At 45.8% G+C, this 23,724-nt stretch overlaps 1 protein-coding gene across 1 annotated transcript in view; it reads left to right on the forward strand.

The window, feature by feature from the left end:
- Positions 1–23,724, forward strand: part of nbeal1 (neurobeachin-like 1) — an 84,595-nt gene that overhangs the window by 49,130 nt on the left and 11,741 nt on the right. Inside the window, exons 21-39 of the mRNA XM_083633823.1 lie at positions 320–453; positions 2,916–3,075; positions 6,242–6,344; positions 6,451–6,610; positions 7,713–7,871; positions 8,963–9,122; positions 9,671–9,759; positions 11,707–12,312; positions 14,301–14,476; positions 15,660–15,948; positions 16,875–17,183; positions 17,738–17,887; positions 18,381–18,538; positions 19,516–19,640; positions 19,796–19,922; positions 20,600–20,748; positions 21,352–21,485; positions 21,738–21,839; positions 23,556–23,651. Of these exons, the coding sequence (XP_083489949.1) occupies positions 320–453; positions 2,916–3,075; positions 6,242–6,344; positions 6,451–6,610; positions 7,713–7,871; positions 8,963–9,122; positions 9,671–9,759; positions 11,707–12,312; positions 14,301–14,476; positions 15,660–15,948; positions 16,875–17,183; positions 17,738–17,887; positions 18,381–18,538; positions 19,516–19,640; positions 19,796–19,922; positions 20,600–20,748; positions 21,352–21,485; positions 21,738–21,839; positions 23,556–23,651 (3,386 nt within the window). The remainder of the gene's footprint in view (positions 1–319; positions 454–2,915; positions 3,076–6,241; positions 6,345–6,450; positions 6,611–7,712; positions 7,872–8,962; positions 9,123–9,670; positions 9,760–11,706; positions 12,313–14,300; positions 14,477–15,659; positions 15,949–16,874; positions 17,184–17,737; positions 17,888–18,380; positions 18,539–19,515; positions 19,641–19,795; positions 19,923–20,599; positions 20,749–21,351; positions 21,486–21,737; positions 21,840–23,555; positions 23,652–23,724) is intronic.

The raw sequence follows: 23,724 nt of genomic DNA on the forward strand, positions 1-23,724 counted from the left end.
AATGGCAGGTTTCTTTACGATACATGTCCTGCTTATATTTCCCTTAAAAATCAATTTCCTTGGGTCCTCTTTTCTTATCCTGCCCATATGTAGTTTCACAACTTTCATTAAATGTGTTCAATCAGAAATGGGCTGCTTTGTTTCTTCATGTTAAATTCAATTCCAAGTAGGATTAAAAAGGATTTAGAAAAGTATTAAATTTGACTCTAAAACCTTCAGATGCAGTGTGGTGGTATTTTTTTCTCCTCTATTTTTTTAATTGAATGTACAGTTTTAATATGATCAATTACATTCTATTTTAATTTTCCACTGTCCTCAGAAGCGCGCCTGGAGAAAAACCTGGTGGCCACCTTCCTGTTGGTGCTGAAGCATTTCCTGTCAAGACACCCGATCAACCAGGAGAGTCTACTGCACTCGCAAGCCATCGCCACACTGGGAACCCTGATGCAGAAGGTCCGTTTAGCCCTATTCACAAATATCAATATTATTTAACCAGATTAAAAAGCATTGAGATAGTAATCTCTTTTACATTAATTAAATCATGCAAATCAGATTTTTTTGGCATTTGATTTCTTGTTCTAGATGTGCAATTTCTGTCTCACTCCTGCCATGAAAAATGCACGCAGTAGTGGAATCTTTAAAATTACCTTATACAGTTGTTCCCAGTGATTCATGACTTACATGGGTCCCGACATAATACTAGTCCTGTGGGGAATGCTTCATTAATTACACAGGTCCCGACATAATACTAGTGCTGTGGGGAATGCTTCATTAATTACACAGGTCCCGACATATTACTAGTCCTGTGGGGAATGCTTCATTAATTACACAGGTCCCGACACAATAGGACGAATCAGCGTGATGTCACTGCCACCCAGAAATGCGGACCCCCGCGGCAGTTAATAGTATGAGTTGTGCCAAACAAACGTTAATATCTCAAAAACTTTACATCACATCGCTTATACAGTATTTTGACATTCTGAGTGAGAGCAGAAGTAGCTCAAGAGTTTGATGTATAATATATGCATGTCGTGTTAAAGTTGTGTGAACTGTCGCAGTTTTTAAAATGTAAACAGAGTCAAGCCGGCTAGAGCAGACACTCACGCCTCGCGCCACTTGGCCTCCATAGGGTTCCATTGCCACCCAGTGACGCGGTTTGTTTACCAAAATGCTGCTCGGCTGATCTCTCGTATACTAGTCCTGTGGGGAACGATTCATTAATTAAACAGGTCCCAACATAATACTACTAGTCCTGTGTGGATAGTGCTTTTGTCTCTGTTTTTAACCATATTTGTACTAGATTAGTTTTGCAAGGACAGGTCTTGTGTGGGATAAAGAGTCTGTTGATCACATTTCTGCATGTAGCCTGGATGTAAAAAGCCATCTTGTACCTACTGTATAATTACATTACAGAGACTCATACTGGATTCTCTTTGTAATCATCTCTACTAAAGTGAGGAATCTCTGTATGTGGGTGTGTCCTTTCTATATCTCGAGAACCGTCCGTCCGATCTACTTCACACTTCGGATTTGGTGCAATTTGTAATAAACAAGCAAACAGCACTTGTGCAACAGCGGAGCGAACAGCGCTCTGGGCAGCAGCAAGCGAGCAGCGCTCTGTGCAGCAGCAAGCCAACAGTGCTCTGTGCAGCAAGCCAACAGCGCTCTGTGCAGCAGCAAGCCAACAGTGCTCTGTGCAGCAGCAAGCCAACAGTGCTCTGTGCAGCAAGCCAACAGCGCTGTGTGCAGCAGCGGGGCAAATGGGCACTGCACTAGTAATTACAATTACAGCAGCTCCTCCAGTAAAACTAATTCAGCTCAAAATAGCTTTTGTCTCTTGTCTCTTGGTTTGTCTCTTTTTCTGTGCATTGATCTCTGTCTTTGTTTCTGTCTGTTTCCCTCAGTTGCTCATTCCTTATTCCTTTGCTTTCTCTGTCTCCTCTTGTTTCTTTGATCGTTACTCAAGTGTCTGTGTTTGTATTTATGTCTGCGTGTTTGTATTGGGTGGGGTGGAAATACCCCCGTCTCAGCATTTAGACCATGGGAAAGTAAAGCTCTCCACTGAGACTCAGATAAAAGAATATTTCAGATGGAGTGATAGTTCTTCCAGGCTATTTCAGATGGAGTGATACAGTAGTTCTTCCAGGCAAGGCAACCCTATGCCGTCCTCTAAATGGCTGTGTTTTCTCCTTCATGGCAACAATGCCATGGAGGTTCATTCCTTATATATATACATTTGGCAATGTTCTCTGTCTGCTGTTCTGTCTGTTTAAATGTTTTGTCCGGCCACAGCTATGCTGTTTTACGTGCGATCGGGCTGAAACTTTCAGGGGGTGTAAAGAGCACCTGTGCGGGTGACCTGATGGAGACAGATTTTTAAATTAGGTGATTGCCCTATTGCCTCTTGTGACATCACTGATGATGTCATCAGTGACACACACACAAGAGAGACTGAGGGAGAGGGAGAGAGACTGAGGGAGAGGGAGATAGAGAAAGCCACCGAGAGCGCTGCCGTCCAGCTGCAACCTATTGGGGCTTAATCAAACAACACTCCACCCCTTTGTGTGACGTCAGTCTTTCCCTCTCACCACTCTACACTCATTCTAAAGGAACCACCTACCTACTGCTATAATGCTCGATCATAACAGCTGGCGAGGCCACGCATCAGCCAAGCTGCACCGGCCGAGCTGCGCATGCGAGCTGCAGGCCCAGCTCGGCGAGCTGCAGGACGGGCAAGCCCGCACAGCGGGCGAGCCTAGGAATCGAGTGTGCCTAGTACTGTACATGTGCGCTAGTACCAAACTTAATCATTATATTTTAACTTTTGTTTTTTTTCATGTGAGATATTCTTGAAAAAGCTGTTTTATATTGATTTCTCATCTCTCTGTTTTGTGTGTGTGTGTGTGTGTGTGCAGCTGCCGGCGGGCCACGTGGATGTGAGTGTGCTGGTTGCCGTCCAGCTGCTGGTGGAGCAGGTGACCTATGAGAAGAACCAGGCTCTGCTGCAGCAGCTCCACACACACCTACTGTTCAACTTCAGCATCTGGAACCAGGGAGACTTCCCGCTACGCATCGGTGAGGCCTATATACTCTGCGTGTGCGTGCGTCTGCAGGGTTCCCACGGGTTCTTGAGATCCTTGAATCATTGAAAGTGCTTGAATTTGTATATGTTGGGGGGTACGGTGGTGCAGTGGTAAGCGCTGTCACCTCACAGCTCGAAGGTCCTGGATTCGATTCCCACCTGGGACGCTGTGAACACTGAAGGAATGCGTGCCCGTCCGTCCGCATGTCCTCGAGTGCCCACCGCAGGGGTGGGGTCGTCAAAAGGGCCTTTCTGTGTGGAGTTTGCATGTTCTCCCCGTGCCTCCCGGGGGTTTCCTTCATATAGGAACCCCTTCACCAAAACATGCAATATCCTGGTTGCTGATGTGGTGCCTCCTCTGGTTGTTAACACATTGACTGCCAGCCGTTTTTTTCTTGCTGTAGGTAGCTTCTGCCAAGCCGTTTTTTGAGGATTGTGGCTCATTTTACAAGAGCCGAGGATTATTTTCTGCTTGGAGTTTGTGAACATACAATATCTCAAAAGTACTAATAGAATGTGTACTTTCTCTGTCTAAAAGAGTTAGTTTGTAGAGTTAGTAGTTATGTAAGCATTAGCAGTTGAATACAGCATGGTTTTAGCGTCAGAAAAAATATTCAGAGATAAACGGCTTTTTGTGAAATTCGATAGAAATGTCACTTTAACCATTCATTTTTGGCTCTCTCTCTCTCTCTCTCCCTCTCTCGCTCTCTCTCTCTCTCTCTCTCTCTCTCCCTTCCTCTCGCTCTCCCTCCCTCTCTCTCTCTCTCTCTCTCTCTCTCCCTCCCTCTCGCTCTCCCTCCCTCTCTCTCTCTCTCCCTCCCTCTCGGGAGGGAGACGCACTAGGTTTAATCCTAGTGAGAGGGGGAGAGGGAGAGAGAGAGAGAGAGAGAGAGAGGGAGGGAGGGAGAGAGAGAGAGCGAGAGAGAGAGAGAGAGAGAGAGGGAGAGAGCGAGAGGGAGAGTTGCTTCAACTCCTCCCTCCGTGGGCGTTCTTCTTGGCTGCAGCGGCCGTCACAGTCTCAGTGCTTTTGCTGCTGTCCTGTGCCTGTCTGCACGGCCGCTGTTTGAGGAAGTCGGCATGGACTCGCTCGCTTCTTGGAGTTTTGGTTGAGAGAAGCTTTTGCGATTCTGGTCATATTTATGCTGCGTGTTTCAAAGTGTGTTCCACCTGTAATGTATTATGTAAATTTGCAATCCCGCATCGCCAGCAATCAGCGCGAAAACGAGAGCGTTTTCCCCCATCCATTTTCATGAGAATGGCTGGGGTGAGAATGGCGTGACAAGTTAAAAAAATGCTTGCCTTCCTCTAGCCAGGAGAGCACTGTTGCCACTTAGTGGGTCGGTGGAATGGGTTGTAAACGTTCGGTGGCTCCAATAATTATATAAGAGATGTAAAAGGGTTAGATGCACATCCCACGGTCAAAAAAAAAAAAATCATTTTTTTGACGAGTCAAGTCGTCGCTGGCAGTGAACAGCTGGATTGTGTTTGACGACTACACTCGTCGTTGGCAGTTAAGGTGTTAAGGGCGCCTGTTAGGAGGGAGGGGAACTCGTTGGAATAGCGTGATCCTCCCACGTGCTATGTCCTACCGGTGAAGCTTCCCCTGTCAGGTGAAAAGAAGCGGCTGGCTAACTGCCCATGTCTCGGAGGAAGCATGGAGCCAGTTTTCGGCTCTCCCCAGATCGGCAGAGGGTGGAGCAGCAACCAGGATAAATAAATTAAAATTAGCACTAATGGGGGATAAAAATGGGATAAAAAATCAGGGGGGGGGGTGTGAAATTGTACATGTTGTGCAAGAATAGAAATTGAATATGACTTTTGATATTTTCTAACTTAAAGGAGAACTTACTTCCAAAACACTTTTTTTCAGCTTTTAACCAATATATATGACTTTGGGGGTGATGTGTGAAGAATTCTGGTCAGAATTTCCACATTTCCACATATTTCCCTGCATCCCTCCTACTGAGATTATATCGGTAATGATTTTGGACAGACTGAATGCGCGGAGGAGGAGGAGAGATCTGCAGCTCTGCCCTGAGTAGCCCTGAGAGACACTCGCCTCGCTCCGACTACTGTGCCCGTCTGTGAAAAGCGTCCTGTCCAGTCGCACCTTCGCAAACAGATGCGGGATTCCCTCAATCCTGTACCCAATCTCAGACTGTATTCTCTAAATCGCACACCAGCTATTTCTGTCTGTTTGTTTGTTGCTCCGTGAGGTTACGAGCGCCCCATGCATGCAGCAGGCTGTTTCGCCAGCCTGGGTCTGGCAGGAGGGACGAGGCGCAGCCTGCCCTGCACTGCGCTGAGAGGAAAACCTTTGCACAACTTTTAACAAGAATCACGAAAAGCCCCCAAACTAAAATTAAAAACGGATTTCATTGCGCGGTTTATCTCTAGTTAGACGAGGGAATTACGTGGAGAAATCTCGCATTGTGTTACCCCAGAGCGAGAGGTTTGTCCTCACTGTGTGCTGTGTGCTGCGAGCAGCGAGGCTCTTAACGTAAGTTTAGACAAGCCACGCACACACACATGGGACAAAATGGGACAAAAATAATTAAATTTCTAGTTCGCCACTGAATGGCCAAATTGATATAACTATCAACCATTTCAGGATTTTCTGTTTCCATACAGGCCACCAGCGTTGGCTAGTTGTTGATAATTATAAAGATATTGCCCCTCTCAAATAAATTATTTTTGAGGCAGTAGGCAAACTGTAATGGCGTCGATTTCCGAAAAAAAATCTTGACTTAACACAGCCAAAGAGTCTAGTATAGACAAGAGTATATGTCATTTCTTGGTTTTTTCCATAGGTATTTTCAAATCACTGTTCTAATACATATCTAGGGGGTAAGTCCTCCTTTAACGTGAGTAAATAAGGCTACGTTCCACTGTCTGCATGTGTGCCTCCCGCCGCCTGTGCATCCTTGGTTACGTGTGTGCATGAGGGGTTGACAGCAGCAAGCAAGCAGTAACAGGAATTACCCTTGATCCGTGTCTCAAACTATGCTGTGTTGGCTCCTTGAATTTGATGGAATTGGGCCTGGAAAGTCGTTGTAAAGTCCTTGAATTGGATGTTTAAGAAATTGTGGTAACCCTGTGTCTCATTGCGATTCTCACCTGTCCTAAGTTGTGTTCTTGTGTGTTTTCTTGCCGTGAAAGGTCACATCCAGTACATGTCCACCGTCATCAAAGACAACAGGAAGCAGTTCAGGAAAAAATATGGAGTTCAATTCCTGCTGGACACCATACGCCTCAATTACGGGTGCGCCTCCATCTCCCAGAATTCATAGCTGTAGAGATTTCCATATTATAATCTCTCTTCTAGTTTTTTCCAAAAAACGTCATTATCGTCTGCTGTGTATTTTCAGGAGGATCAGCAATAAGGAGAGCGATGTGAGCGACGATGACGTCCGCACCATCCGGGCCTCTCTCTGTGGCCTCCTCAAGTACTACATCAGCAAGGGCATGTCCCAGGAGGAGGCGCAAAGCATCCTGGGATACATCGCCGCCATTGGAGACGAGGAGCAGGTGTGTGTGTGGGGGTTGGGGGGGATTTAAGATTAGCAAATTGCACCATCCTTTTAATAAAATAAACCTTCTAAGACAGATCTTAGTTGTAGAAATTGAGTTTTCATTGGCCAATATGTATTACAAAGTCATAATACAATTGCTCCCAAAAAGGACCAAAATGCCCCTGAAAATCATATTAAGGAAGCGAAAAATGCTATCTGGAAAAAAAGTTAATTTTGTATCCTGCCAATCATGTGTTGGACTAATTACAGTGTGCAGTGCAGCCAGCCACATATAAGAAATGTGGAGTAGGTCAACTTATTATTAGTGTGTAGCTACCAGAAGACCCATATAATTTGGTATCAGTTGATGCCAACAACCTTTGCCATTTGAGGATATAATTATGGAAATAAAATTACTTTTTATTCCAACAAATTCAGTTTTGCTCTGAGAATTTAATACGGTGATATTTAAACAGGAAGCTATCTGGATGGTTTTGTCTTTCCTCTCTCCCTCTTTAGTCACATCTTGTCTGACAGTCCTCTGTCACTTTGCATATCCTCTTACACCGAGGCGCCATATGAGGAAGCTGACATCATCCTCTATGAACATAACGCTCAATATAATCCATGAGCCTCCTCCGCTGCCAGCCACTGTTCATCCATTCATCCAACTGGACGAGGCTCCGAATGCTACATCGCTAATTAATTATTTAACGCCACATAACTCTCAGTAAACCTTGATGTCCAAATAATTATCCAGTAGCATTCAACACTACAGTTATAGGCAAACTCTCCGTCCGACTGCAAGATAGTAACAAGGAGATTTCTTTTCTGTTCCAATTCGACTCCATCGTTTCATTTTTATTTTATTTTTTACCTGTGGCACAACAGAATTTAGATGGATGTAATTTGACATGCATTTCCCACTTTACACTCACATTTCCTTTTCCTTTCTGAATGCAGTGTAGAAATCAAAGACAAAAGCAACAACCTTTCCCACATCAAAGCCAAACGGCAGGAATGGAACATAGTGTTGGTGACTCCACTAACGCTAACTCTAGCTGTGTGTGTGTGTGTGTGTGTGTGTGTGTGTGTGTGTGTACATGCGTGCGTTGCAGCTGTGCGGCCTGCTGGAGCTGTTGCTCAGCCTCCTCCAGAGCAGCCCGGCCAGGGACCAGCTCTTCCTGCTCCTGTACGAGCCCGGGGCGGCCGACTCCTGCTACGCCCTGCTGCTCAACAACAAGCACTCTGACCGACTCCGAGAGCTCGTCTTCAAGGTGGGTGACTCTCAGACAGACTCCGAGAGCTCGTCTTCAAGGTGGGTGACTCTCAGACAGACTCAGAGAGCTCGTCTTCAAGGTGGGTGACTCTCAGACAGACTCCGAGAACTCGTCTTCAAGGTGGGTGACTCTCAGACAGACTCAGAGAGCTCGTCTTCAAGGTCGGTGACAACAGGCACCTACTGCTGAGACTCACCGACTAACAAAACACCTTTCACTGTCACGGTCCAGTCTGAGCTCCGATCCCTTATTTTACTGAGTAAGCGTTGTGTTCCAGCAATTAACTCTCAGGGAAGTTAGGTACTTTTTATTTTTTGCTGCATGTGTTTAGCGGCGGGGGGGGGGGGGTCCTATCTGGAGGAAAGCCCAGGGGAGCACGGGGAGAACATGCAAACTCAGGGCATGGGGATGAGGACACACCCTCAGTGCCCACAGCGTCCCAGGCGGGAATCGAACCCAGGACCTTCTTGCTGTGAGGCGACAACGGCCACCGTGCCCCCTCAGGGAAGATCGGTACTATCCGGGAATTTTATAAATGGCTCACTTCACAGTGGTGGTGGTGGTGGCAAGACCAGTTCCTTTAACTAACGCGATGCTTTCAGGCTGTCCGACAGCAGTTAGTGAGTTGATTCAGGACAGGTGCATTTGATTCACATTCATAAAAATGACTTTGGGGGACGTGGCGGCTCACTTGGAACACTACAGACACTGACTGATTAAACACTGATTGATTTACTTTTGTTGGCAAGTCAGTTCAACTAGTTCACTATCAGGTGTTATTCAAATGAACAATGGATATTAGAATAATCCACCCATCACTGCTTTACAGGAATATAGCAGAATGGATTTTATGTGTTTAACACCTTCATCGCATTAGATGGGTTTTTTTATATTGGATTTTAGTTCCTTACAGTACCTACAGTATACAGTAGATCCTTACCTACAGTATAACCAATGGCAAAATTATTTGGACAGTGAGCTGGGTTAGACCATTGATAGTGACACACACACACACACACACACATTTGATATTATTCATATTTTACTACACTTTAACAACTGACTGGTTTCTCCTCACCTCTCTGCAGCTGTTTGAGCGCATGTTGCGCTGCGACCGCGTCTATGAGAAGAATAAGCAGCGCCTGCGGCTGAGGGACGCGGGCTACGGCGGTCTGTCGCTGCTCTTCTCTGAGCTCCACATCACGCCCACTCTGATCCGCTGCCTGCTCAACCAGGTCCTCCACACAGGTCAGGATCTCTGCTTCAAACGCCCCCAGGGGGCACACTACGCTGATTTTGTCATCAATCATTGAAAGAGCATCACACAGCAATATCGGGTGATTTTCATTCACTCTCTACTGCTCACTAAGGCTAATAATACCATTAAGTGGTCACTCCTTGGATTCAGTGAGTCAGTTCCATGAAGCCTTATAGAGCTCCAAGCCGATAAGACGCGATTGGTTTTCTTCAAAGAGAGGAAAGCAGGTGTTTTGCATTAAGCTCAATTCAACTTCTGCTGCACGTACTACGTACACACTACGTACACACTACGTACACACATAGACAGACACACTTCAAGGGTAAAGGCTACCCAGGCAGGCTGATTTAGTGTCTGACCAATACGTCCTCTTTTGTATGGAATGATGGACCTCAAGCTTGATGTTGGAGGCTGTGGTCAGAATTGTTCCTCTGTCTGACACTGGCAAATAACCAATAGCATTATTACACGGAAGCTCCAATCAATACCGTATACAGTTGCATTCATCTGATGGTGTGTGTTGGGCTCCAATCAACAGATCAAGTGGTGAACTACAAGGACCTGATGGCTCTGGTCCAGCTCACTCACCGGGCAGGACCCAGCGTGCGGCTCATCGTCTGCAAGAGGGTGAGGGAACACACACACACACACACACACACACACACACTTAAACTTAAACCATTGCACACACGCACAATTCATTTTCTGTATTGAACAGTAGACAAAGGAAATGACTGAAGGTTCCAGTAATCGATATCCTCCTTCCTTAAGCGCCCCCCCCATGCATGCACGCGCACACACACACACACACACACACACACACACACACACACACACACACACACACACACACACACACACACACACACATCCCTCCAAAATCTTCATCCTGTATATCACATATCACGTTTTTCATTCATTTGTATCTACCAAATACAGTTTATTGCTAGAAGCGTCACTTGCAATCTGGGAACCCAGAGTCTACCAGCCTGATGACTAATAAGACTCTGGGACAGATGGCTGATATTTCGGGAGTTTCCCATCTCGAGCGGACGTCTACGCCAAGACTTCCACTTCCATCAATGTTTAGAGTCCGACAACGTCTCATCTGCACTTATCTGTTTATAGAGATTAGCCGAAATGTCGTCTAGACCTAAAACACCAACAGAAAGTATCGACTCAAACTCCATTCTCATGTCAATCGGACTGTAAACAATGACCCACAGAATGAGGCACGGAAGTACAAGTCTTGTCGCAGACAACCGCTCTACAGCGGAAACCACGAAATATCAGACGTCTGTCTTGTTAGTCGTCAGACTGATAGACTCTGGGTGCCCAGATTACTTGTGTTGTGTTTAATACCCCCTGTTCTGTTCTTATTTCTGCAAATGTTGGCCATATCCTATTGTTTGTTAATGCAATTTACATAAAGGTTTCCGCACAATGATCACTAAAATTAAAGTCGAGCTGAACCCAAAAATGACTTTTATTTTCTTTTAGTTCAAATACCTGGGTATGCAGTGCACTATTTAATAATGTATGCCAAACAAATCACAACAATCTAATTTCTTTTGTTTTTCACACTTTTTCACATCAAAAGTTCATTTTTCAAGATTTCATTGATAACAGTAATGTACAGTTTGCTGACGTCACCTAGTACTATCAAATTTCTACCCCATTTCAACCAATCATATCACGACATGCAGCTGTCAATCAAATCTTCATTTCAGGATAATTTTATCTTCCAAATGAAGTAGAAAATGGCGCCTAGTGCCTGTCATCTGGCAGAATTCCTATCCCATAAACTAACTACTAACTTGGCCAATTGTTAGAAACATGAACAAAAAACAAAAACTAGAATCTCTAAGAATGCAAAGAAATGTAACTGGCTCGTTAAAACGCGCATTCCAGGGATATCGTATTTACAGCAGCGATAATGGCGCGCGCATCCGAGCGCTTGGTTGTGAGGGGTTGCACTTCGGAGATTCCAGGCCGACGTGCTGCACTCTCCGCTCTGCAACACGAAGGCAGCTGGCTGCCTGTGGCTCGCTGAGCTCCACTCCTCCCGTCAAAAGGCTCTTCCCGAGGGGAGCGCCACAACACACTGAATCCCACTCGATTTGGAGGCGGAACACGCCAGGATAGGCCAAAGCCCAATCCAGTCCCCAGAATTGTCAAATAAAATCATCGACATGATACTATGACCCGCCTCTCAACCTGTCATCTTAGACAAACTATGTTTTCAGTCTGAAACGGACTCATATGCACGTGACGAACGGGTTCAGTTCGACTTTAAATGTAATCTAATATTTCATTTACTTTTCTAAAGATCTAGGTATGTGTTGGTTGGTAAAAGTAATGCATTTACTCGTGATAGTTAAAGTTTATTGCTCCCAATCAACACCAGCAGTGAAAAACATTTGGTTTACCAGTCGTGTCGATCACGGATTTTGAAGACAAGCTGTCAATTTTTTCCTTTGCTCTATCCTATTACTGTTTGCTGCCACAACAACCTAATTTCCCCACAGGGGTCATTAAAATGTAATCTTATATGTTCCCCTCCTCTGTCTCCAGGTGTACCAGCTGCTCCAGTCCCAGCAGGACGCGGCCGTGCAGATCTCCAAGCAGCAGTGTTGGCAGGACACCCTGATGCGGCTCTTCCTGCGGGGGGACGGTGCGTCGAGTCTGCGGGGAGCCGACACCCTCAGCACCTGCAGTCTGGACCTGAGTTTCGGCCGGCCCGGGGGCAGCGGGGGGGGCAACCGTCTGGAGCTGCCTCTGGAGAGGCGGGGCCGAGCGGGCAGCGCGGGACGCCTGGAGGACGACCGGCTAAGTGTGGGCGACGGCCGCTCCGTGGACAGCCTGGAGAACGGCGATGTCATCTCACTGCTGGACACGCCGTCCTCCTCCGCCTCCACCGAGCCGCACCTCCACCTCAAGCCCTGGGCGGTGGGGAAGTCAGGGGGCCTGACACTGGACCTGTCCCACCTGCAGGCCGACGAGGGCGGGGAGAGCGGCAGCCAGACGCCCGGGAGCATGCCCAGCACGCCCTCGCCGCTGGAGACCACCAAGCCCTTCCCGGGGGGCCCTGGGGAGCGTGACGCCACTTCCTCCCTGACTGAAGACAGCTTCCTGTTCAGTGACAACATCTCACTGGGGGAGTCCTTCAACAACACTGAGGTGAGATGCGGGAAGCTTAGGACTGATGGGCCTCTTCTGTCCTTATTCACCTTGTTGAGTTGGTCCAGGCCAGGGGGAGGGATGAGAGCGGGAGGGATCCATGGGTAGTATGAAGGCTCCAGATTGGTTGGCTGAATTTGTCTGTATGAATTAAATATTCAGTTTTTAGTAAGCGAGTGGGGAGTGTTGTAGAGATCTCTAGGAGTTTTTTTTACCCGTTTTGCTTGGTTTGTAAGTGGAGGGAGGGGTTTCACTCACTCTAAAAAGATCCTTATTGAAATAATAAAGCCTCAAATACGTTCAAATAAGATTCCTGGAGAGCAGTGTTGCCTGGTAATTGAAAGCTCCTGGAAGGAGGTGATAAGAATCCCCAGTGTTATTTCTTTCATAATGGTGGTTATCATTCTGAGGCTGTGTGAATGCTAACAGCCATATCAGCATGTGAAATGTCACTGCCACCTCAGGGAGGCTAGGCTGGCACTCACTTTCATCTGTGTAAGCTGTTTTCCTTGTTACCATTTTCAGCTTGTGAGTGTTAGTTGAGGACTGCGGCAATTTTGAGCTTCCCAGCTGTACGAATTGAGTTAGTATGTATCAAATCATCCACATTCAAAGATACGGTAGTTGAAATCATCAAGGTCACAGTGGAAATGAAAATATTTCCACAAACTGTATGTCATACACAGTGTTGGGGAAGCTACTTTGAAAGCAATGCGTTGCAAGCTACCAATTACTTCACACTGGAAAGTAGTTGGACTACAGCAAAGCTATCTTAGGGAGAAATCTAGTTTGGTTAACTAAAGCTACTTAGATAAAGTAGTTCAAACTACTTTGTAAAAACAACAACAACCAAAACAAAATTGACAATGTACCTGTAATCTGAAATTAGAACAAAATAGCCTTTAATACAAAAGTCACATGCCAGCAAAAAATGTCCACTTGTTCACAGGTCATACATAAACTAAAACATTAAATACCCACCACTACCGTATTCATGGGAAAGTGCAAGGAATTTCAGCTTTGCTTTTCTATACAATGTCCATCAGTCAAAGACCTGCCTTCCAGAAACTAAAGTCCGGGGGGGGGGGGGGTATTGCAGCAAGCAGGATGACTCTGTTAGCCAGGGAACTTAAATAGCATGCAACAACTTCTCAGAACATTTGTTATTAAATAGTAAAATATTAAATAGTCATTTATTGCAGTGTGTAACAAGTACAATGGAATGCTTACTCCCCATTCGCCCCTGCACTATAAATTCTCAACATAGATTCTCACAATAAGTCAAAAGTAATGTACACAATAATTCCGGTAGAAACTAAAGTAACCAACATTTTGCACCACCCGCCCTGAAGTGCTATTTCCTGTGTGAGCAGTGAGCAACACCCGGCCTTCTCTGCCATCTACCCCCCGGAAATGTGAAGCGCTACTTAGACAACCACTATATAAATGCAGTCAAATTACCATCTACCACCCCAATGTGAATGCATCATTACATCCTGGTCTATGCTTGGTAAACCCACAACAGAAGCTCTTTTCTCCTGACAACAGAGATGGATGTTAGGAGAGATGGCCTTCTCTGTCCGCACTGTGGTGTCATTCTTTTCCACATTGCTCTACAGATCTGAAACTATATATTCTATATTCTGTATATTCTTTCTCTCTTTTGCAATATATTCATCTGCTGTCATTTTGCACAATCTATAAAGTCATATATTTTCTTATTGACCTACATAGACTGTGCTCAAGTGTCTAAAGATCATCCTTGGTTGCTTTATGTTTATAGCCCCCATTTGCCCACTTTTTCTATGCTGTCTCCTATTATTTGCTGCTACAATTATCCAATTTTCCCTATCATTAAATATTAATTTACTCTAATCTAATAATACCCCCCCCCTCCCTCTCTCTCTCTCTCTCTCTCTCTCTCTCTCTCTCTCTCTCTCTCTCTCTCTCTCTCTCTCTCTCTCTCTCGGCGTGGTGTCGCCCCCTAGCGGGCGGAGGAGGAGCTGTGCAGCATGCTGCTGGAGATTGTGCTGTGCGTGATGTGGCGCGGCGTGGAGGGCTCGGACGACGCAGCGTGGCTGGAGCGTGGCCAGGTCTTCTCAGCTCTCACCAAACTGGCCACTGCCAACGAGCTGCTGCTTCCCGTCGACCACATCAAGCTCAGGTCAGGCTTCTGTTTAGAGCGCCTCCAAGGTGCAGGGTACATTCAGGGTACATTCAGGGTACATTCAGGGTACACGCAGGGTACATTCAGGGTACACGCAGGGTACATTCAGGGTACACGCAGGGTACATTCAGAACGCCTGAAGAGACAGCTCCACTTATCACACTCGACGTTTATTAATCGCGCGAGGGGTGTGTCGACTTTTGAGGCTGTCCAAAGGCAGGCCTTGCTGTTCAGAATTGTAATTGGTTATCGCCATGGAGTGGTTGAAAAATTCAGGTCAGTCATTCAAGGTGAGACACTTCACTCTTCTAAAAGCACTGTCAAAAGCCAATACAGCACTGTCAAAAGCCAATAGAGTGTGGACAAAATGACTCTACAAATCCTGTCCTTTTTTGAGCAGTATCTAATTAATAAATCAAAGTAAAAATAAGTATTTCATAGCTCGTTTCCTGAAGTCAGTGCAAATTAATTTAGTATGCAAATGAGGTTTAGATGATGACACATGATGGAGAATTAACCTCTGGCTTCTTCACCTATTATTACTTACTGCTACCACACAGTAGCCTGACATCACCGCACCAATTCGCAAATACGAATGAGTCTAGAATCTTTCAATTGTGATTACCAGGGGGCGTTAGTTACCAACGGTCCAGCAGACAAGTGCTCTGCGAGTAAACGCCAGGCGATAACTGGAGACATTTATAAAGTTAGCTTAGCATAGTCGTAACTTTATAGCTGGAGCTTAAGTTAAAACTATACATGCCTGATTTTACACAGACTTGCACCATTGCTCTGCCATGTGCAATCCCTCCTGTTAATGTCCTGATAACTGTTTAAGGGTGAGTACTTGGTAGTGCTGTTTAAAAAACAGTTATATTTTTCAGGGAAGTCACAAACTGCGAGGATCAGTCTATCCCCATTGGTATGATTGGTATGCACAACAAAATGGGAGGGGGGCCAGAAGCATCTGCCAGAGCAAACATGAGCTTGCAGTTTTGTCAGGTTCTCAGGCTTAACCCTATGAGATAAATCTTTGCATAATGGTGTGTGATAATTAATTTACCCTTCCACTCCTCTCTCTCCACTTTCCATCAATCCCACCACTCTTCCTTCTCTCTTTTCCCTCTCTCGTCCATCTCTTCCTCTCTTGGCTCCCTGTCCTCTCCTCTCCTCTCTCCAGTCTGATGGAGCGTATGCTGGAGTGGGCGGTGGGCGATAACCGCGAGGCGTCGGCCTCCACGCTGCCGCAGCACACGGAGAACGCGGTGCGGCTGCTGCACGTGGTGCAGGACTTCCTGCAGGCGGAGGGCCTGGTCAGCCCAGCGCTGTGGACGGAGAAGGTGCTGGATGAGACGGTGACACTGATGGACAGCCTCATGGTGTGGTACTCCTCGGGCACACAGTGGCTGCAGCTCTCCCAGGTCGGACTGCGTCTGCTGCTGGGCTTCATGGCCCAGGAGGACCCCCAGGTAAGCCCCGGCCTCTGATCATACACAGGGTTCCCACGGGGAACCTTGAAATCCTTGAAAGCTTGTGAATTTGAGAGGGGGGGAATCAAGGCATTGATTTTTTTTATTAATATAGACATGGGTCATTGAAAGTGCTTGAATGTATATATTTTGTGCAAAAATAGAAATTGACAATTTGTTTTACTTAAAGGGGAGCTAAAGCCCCAGAGTTCTGGGTAATAAGTGGCTCTTTTTATCCGAATTCTGTGCTGGTGAGATCATTTTTTCGCAAATGCCAAGATGGCCGCCGTGCTTTCTCTGTGTGCTTCCGACCAGAGGGGCACTGTGGCTGGGCACAATAGCACAACACTGAAGGATTGGTATATTAAAGTTATTTATTAACAGCATAGAGCTTTCAAACCCCGCCGTCGAGAAGCAATGAACCCTTCTGCTTTGGTAGGTGGCTTTGAAATGTTTCTGTGACACTTGTAAATACGTGTGTATCTCTGATTTCGACTGCTTTTAGGAGTTTTAGCAGCAAGAGAGTCCAGCGTCGGGGAAGGGACTGTGGAGGGGAGATGATCACGTCATCATCACGCCTTGATCCGTATCTCAAACTATGCCATGTTGGGTCCTTGAATTTTAGGGAGTTAATTGTCTGTGTTATGGACTTTCTGCTAAATGTTTGAGAGTCCGTGTGGAAATGAAGTTTGTGCCATGTGACCTACTTTTTTTTTTATCAGTGCAAAATGTGGTTGAGGCAGCGCTTTTTCTACAAAAATAGCAGTCGTGTGTGAACACGCATATACACCTTAAATTGACCTTGTTTTTTATGCTGAATAATAATGTGATACACAGCAGAAGGAGGGAGAGTGTGTGTGAGTATACTGTACGCAACTGCTGAGTTCCGTATGAATGACCTTCCAACGCCCTTGTCCTTATCCCAGGTGTGTGCCATGGCCACGGCCAAGCTAAATGGCATCCTGCAGACCAAGACAGTGTCCAGCCAGGACGAGGCCTGCTACCTGCTGGGGAAGGTGGAGGGCATCCTCCGGCGCTCGGTGCAGGAGCAGACCGAGGAGACCTACTCCTTCCTGGTCCCCCTGCTGCGCACGCTGCTCTCCAAGGTGCACCGCCTCCTCTACATGGAGCTGCACCTGCCCCAGCTGCCCGACACCAACGGCAGCCCCTCCTTCTTCGAGGACTTCCAGCTGTACTGCAACTCGCCCGAGTGGCGCGTCTACCTCGACAAATACGTGAGCTTTTAGAGCTTCGCCGAATCTTTTCATTTCCTAGCTGTCTTCACTTTTATACAGAGCCAAAGTCATGCCCACTTCCGGTTTAGGCATACGCACCAGAGCCATTCGTCCGCCATTCTTTTTTAGCCTCTGCATTTCGTAAAATGCTTATAAAATAGTTTTACTTGGTCAAACTGAGCAATTCAGCTACAGTATATTTGGAATCACGAGAGACCATGGAACATTTCACTCAGACCAATGCCGTATGCCTAAACCCCGAAGTGGGCTTGACTTTGGCTCTCTAAAGCCATTTGATTATATTTGTTGTGGGGCACACACACCTATGACAGCTTGATTTAGATTCTTAGTTCATAGTACTATCTCTTGATTTAGATTCTTAGTCCATAGTACTATCTCACTTGATTTAGATTCTTAGTTCATAGTACTATCTCATGTAATTTTTCTCTTTCCTCACTGTAAATATGTTTTCCATATGTTCATATTTCATACAGAAACTATTCACTAACCTGTGTGTGAAACCTGTCTTTTTGCCATCGGTCGTCTGTCCTCAGATCATCCCCTACATGAAGCAGTATGAGATCGAGACGTTCAGCCAGGGCCATGAGAGCATGGCCCTCTACTGGAAGGAATGCTACGAGGCCTTCATGGTCAGCCTGCATAAGAGAGAGAGGGAGAGGGGCGAGAGCAAGATCCGCTTCCAGGTCAGTTTGTCATGGTTGATAGAGATACTTTTGGATTGAAGCTGAATTACAGGGATTCAGTATTTCGCTCAAAATTGTATTCTTGGAAAAGCCCACAAAACCACATTTAGATCGCGGGAGACTAAAACTCTCAATTGAAATCCATGATAATAATAAGACATATTCATACATATTGTGTGGAATCTGGTCAAAATGTTGCATTAGAATCAATTCAGGTTAGAAAAAGTGTGCAATATCAGTCCGTTACATCAGCAAACCTATAAATGAGTTTAACCCTTGTATCTTTGCAAAAGCTGCTAAACTGAACTATGGAGGTTATCTGCAACAAAAGGCCATATTTCGCTATGTTTCAAATAGATTGTGATGGCATTAGTTACAGTATACCTATAAAACTCTCAGATACAGTACTTCCTCCTTTCAGGACCTACACACATAACACATGTAGCACACACACACACACTGGCTGACTGAATCCCTCATCTCCTTCCTTCAGGAGCAGTTTGTGGAGCCCTTCTCCCGGCGAGGCCGCCAGGAAAACCTGCGCTACAACAGCATGCTGAAGCAGCAGCACAGCCAGAACAGCGCCAACTTCAGGCAGTGGAAGGCAGCGCGCCGGGGCCTGGTGTGTGAGAGAGGACCCTGGGCCGACAGGTACTGAAATCACCATACTTAAGGAGTATACCATCATCATGTACTTGCATTGTTGTGAGTTTGAGTCCAGCTCATGTCCATTGTTCCACACATCTCCAAATCCCTGCCCTGTATATCCTGCACTCTCTACTGTAGACTAGCAGACTGTAGACATCTAATGCTGCAAATCATGTTACATTTACAACTCATCACGTTTTGGAACTTCATTTCCACTTTTCGTTGCCGTTTTACTAAGATAAGATTAAACTTGAAACAGATCTGTGTATCCAGGGTATTTATACATAACACAACCAGCAATTACACTAAAAGGTATTAAATATAAATATCTGAATCAAAAATATATGAATTACAGCATGCATGCAGGCTGAGAGCGAAAAATGTACAGGCTTGCAGAAGCATTGTAAGAAACTACCGTAATTTCCGCACTATAAGCCGCACCGGAGTATAAGCCGCAGCAGCAAAATTGCCTGTTTGTTACATATATAAGCCGCACCGGACTATAAGCCGCGGGTGTTTTAATGTTTTTTTTTTTTTTTGTGTTTTAATGTTTAATTACCATATGTAAGGGTTCATGCACAGAGGGGATTGTCAGGAAAGAGATGGCTGTTTGAGGAAGCTCCCATTTATTAACATTTCAACAAAACAACATAACACAACACCACCTGTGTTTTTTTTTACAGTGCACACAGTGTCCGCGGTGTGGTGAAAAGAGGGCAAGAGAGGAAATTAAAACAGAAGTGGATTTATAGTTAGAAAGAGTGCTAAAAAAGAGAGAATTCAGTTTTTTTTCTTTTTTTTTTTCTGAAAAAATCCATAGATAAGCCGCACCGTTATATAAGCCGCAGGGCCAAAAAACGGGGAAAAAGCCGCGGCTTATAGTCCGAAATTTACGGTAGTTGTCTTATCAAATATATGGAGCACTAATGCTATGTTGGAGCAATATTACATGTGCTGCATATTGTAACCGTTTCTAATAGGCAGCAGGACGAGATGCACTGGAGGGTGTCCAGTGCTGAGAACTACTCCCGCATGAGGCTGAAGCTGGTCCGTAACTACAGCTACGACCCACACCGAGAGGCCAGCGCTCTGCGAGACAACCTGGGTAAGACGACTGTGAAAAATGGATATTAATCATTCTTGGCAGGTAAATGTATTTTTGCTTGCCAGCCCTTGCCAGGGGAGCCATGAAAGTCAATTTAGGACACTGGGTAGCTCCTCTGTTTGTTAATCCTCACTGGTCCCTCTTGCCTCGCTCAGGTGTCCAGCAGCAGCGTGTGAACCCGGAGTCTCTGCTGCTGGAGGCTGTGAAGCAGGTGAAAGTCAGCGACCTGGAGGACGACGTCCTGGAGCTGCCAGAGGACGACCCTGCTGCTACCAACAACCAGTCAGTCACCACATACACCAAATACATAAGTACCACAATACCACAACCAGTCACTACAGCATATTGCATAGGACTGGCTATCATTAAAAAAAAATACGATATAAGTACCAATACCAGTACCGATATCAATAGACCCATTTCACAGCAACCATTTGGAGGTGATAAAGCGGGAAGTGAAGCAGGTGTAACCACTACCATTAATGGTGGTTCCATTCCATTTAGGTGTCCCAGTGCCAGGGCCCTCATTAACGTTATTGGTTACACCCACTTTCATTCCTGCTTCACCACCTCGAAACGGTTGCTGTGAAAAGGGCCTATAGAATTTTTTTTCTAGTTTTGGTCTGAGTGAAATGTAAATGTAGCTGAATCGCTTGGTTTGACCAAGTAAAACTATTTTTATAACAATTTTACAAAATGTCTATGAAAAATAAAATGCGGATGAAATCCCTTGGTTGGTTCGTATGCTTAACCTGGAAGTGGGCATGACTTTGGCTCTCGATATCACAATAGTCAATCGTTGAATACTTTGGCGAGTTGTTTCATATCTAATTTATTTATATCAGAAGATGATGCTGCCACTGAAAACACTCAGCAAGAGAATAACAAATACAGCAAAATCAAGGATTACTGAGCCGTTTAGTAACAGCATGCCATCCCCTCTGCGTCTGTGTGTCCAGGGCCGAGGCCGAGGAGGTGGGCCAGAAGGAGAAGATGGTGCTGTGGGAGGACTGTGAACTGGTGACGGTGGTGGACGTGGTGCCCGGCCGCCTGGAGCTCACCACCCAGCACATCTACTTCTATGACAGCAGCCAGGAGAAAGAGGAGGGTGAGGAGGCAGGGCATGAGAGAGATGCTGTAGATGTTAGAAACCAAAAATAAATGTGTTTTGAGTTTGTTACACCACAGAAAATGTGTTATTAACCACATCAATTTGATTAAAAATGTCACCAAGTATATACAATTTGGTTTCAAAATCATGAAAAACAAAGCAGTCCTGAACTAAGCACTACTGCTCTGAAACTGAGTGGGCATGTCTGGTGATCAACCACCCACCCCCACCCCCCAGTTACATAGTGTTGCCTTTTGGTTTGTTTTTTTGTTTTTTTGCAGGTTAGAGGCAATCAGGCACTTCAGCCTGATTGGTTCATGGAGATTATTGTGTAATAAGTATTGAGCATAACAATGCCCACTTCAAACCCAAAATCTCAAAACAGTAACAACACTCATCTGGCAATATTTAGGATTTGGATTGAAGCTAATGTCTAATACTTTTAGATGCTTACTATTATGCACATACATGTAAGACCCTAAATTACATCGTTAGATGGTTTTTGATTTTGTGGATTTGGGTTTCCAGGGGCTTTAAAGACATAGAATAAGAGAAGACGTCACAACATAACCTCCCTGTGTGTCTACCTGTGTCTTTAAGGAGTGGGCCACGACTTCAAATGGCCCCTATCTCAGATCCGAGAGATCCACCTGCGGCGATATAACCTGCGTCGCTCGGCTCTGGAGATCTTCCTCATCGACCAGACCAACTACTTCCTCAACTTCAAGAAGGAGGTGAGCCAGGACCTTACAGAACCAGAACGCATATTCTGGAACAAACTGTAGGCTTAGGAGAACATAGTAGTATTCCACCTGAAACCATGAAATCTCTTTCAGTTTCCTAACTCGTACTTAGTGTGCTGACACTTAATAGTAGTAGATAGCCAATAGAAGCTCTTGAACACCAGCGCAATGTGAAGGTATTGTAAGGGTTAGGTTAAATTAATCCCTTCTGCTCATGACGGCATTGTGTTGTGTTATTGACAGGTGAGGAACAAGGTGTACAGCCGCATGTTGCTTCTGCGATCACTCAGCCTGTATGGAACCCGCTCGCCTCAGGAGCTCCTCAAGGCCTCCGGACTCACACAGGTCAGGACTCTGACCCGGGATACTGTGGGAAACCGTAGTTAGGTCAGGACTCTGACCCGGGATACTGTGGGAAACCGTAGTTAGGTCAGGACTCTGACCCGGGATACTGTGGGAAACAGGAGTTAGGTCAGGACTCTGACCCGGGATACTGTGGGAAACCGTAGTTAGGTCAGGACTCTGACCCGGGATACTGTGGGAAACAGGAGTTAGGTCAGGACTCTGACCCGGGATACTGTGGGAAACCGTAGTTAGGTCAGGACTCTGACCCGGGATACTGTGGGAAACCGTAGTTAGGTCAGGACTCTGACCCGGGATACTGTGGGAAACAGGAGTTAGGTCAGGACTCTGACCCGGGATACTGTGGGAAACCGTAGTTAGGTCAGGACTCTGACCCAGGATACTGTGGGAAACAGGAGTTAGGTCAGGACTCTGACCCGGGATACTGTGGGAAACAGGAATTAGGTCAGGACTCTGACCCGGGATACTGTGGGAAACAGGAGTTAGATCAGGACTCTGACCCGGGATACTGTGGGAAACAGGAGTTAGATCAGGACTCTGACCCGGGATACTGTGGGAAACAGGAGTTAGGTCAGGACTCTGACCCGGGATACTGTGGGAAACAGGAGTTAGATCAGGACTCTGACCCGGGATACTGTGGGAAACAGGAGTTAGATCAGGACTCTGACCCGGGATACTGTGGGAAACCGTAGTTAGGTCAGGACTCTGACCCAGGATACTGTGGGAAACAGGAGTTAGGTCAGGACTCTGACCCGGGATACTGTGGGAAACAGGAATTAGGTCAGGACTCTGACCCGGGATACTGTGGGAAACAGGAGTTAGATCAGGACTCTGACCCGGGATACTGTGGGAAACAGGAGTTAGATCAGGACTCTGACCCGGGATACTGTGGGAAACAGGAGTTAGGTCAGGACTCTGACCCGGGATACTGTGGGAAACAGGAGTTAGATCAGGACTCTGACCCGGGATACTGTGGGAAACAGGAGTTAGATCAGGACTCTGACCCGGGATACTGTGGGAAACAGGAGTTAGTCGCCACTCAACAAAGAACAGACAGGATTTGAAGAAAATTATCTTGTTTTACCACTGAAATTTTATAGTGTCCAGGTATTGAGAAGTAAAGTGTTTCACCCTGACTGACCTGAATTTGACTGTGGAAAGCCACAACACGGTGGAAGAAATAATACTTGTCTCTACACTATACGCATGTCAAACAATGAAAGTCTATTTGATAAAAGTGGATATTTGATTTGACATTTTGAATTTCAGTTGGGGGTAACTTCTTCAATCTGTGTTGGCATTTCAGTGAACCAAAACATGTTTTGTTAGTGTTGTTAGTGTCCCAGATTTAAACTAGTGGATGACTGGTAGCCACATGTTCACTTGTTAAGTGTTTCTGTCAATAGCACCCATTTGTTTAAATGAGGAATTCAAAAGGAATGCAAACAATGATAGCAAGATATTTTAGGGAAGAAGAAGTGGAGCTGAACATTTCCCCAAGTTGTGACAGGTTGCTGTCATCAAATTACAAACTAAAATTCAACATCCTTTTGTTACCAAGAGACACAGGCAGATGTGATGTGATGCCATGCCATGCGATGTGATGTATACTGCTGCTGGTTACGAGTCAGGCCTGATTGTATCTGGTCACATTTTGGGGTTTGAATGCGTCTCTTTTGCCACCTCTCCTTATCACAGAAATGGGTGAACCGGGAGATTTCCAACTTTGACTACTTGATCCAGCTCAACACCATCGCAGGCAGAACCTACAACGACCTGGCCCAGTACCCAGTGGTATGTCCCTCATGTAGAAACATGGAATATTACTGACTTTTTGACCAGGTAATGGAGTTAACTTGCTCTGTGT

Source organism: Poromitra crassiceps (genome assembly GCF_964638095.1).
Source record: "Poromitra crassiceps genome assembly, chromosome: 3".
Classification (NCBI taxonomy): domain Eukaryota; kingdom Metazoa; phylum Chordata; class Actinopteri; order Beryciformes; family Melamphaidae; genus Poromitra; species Poromitra crassiceps.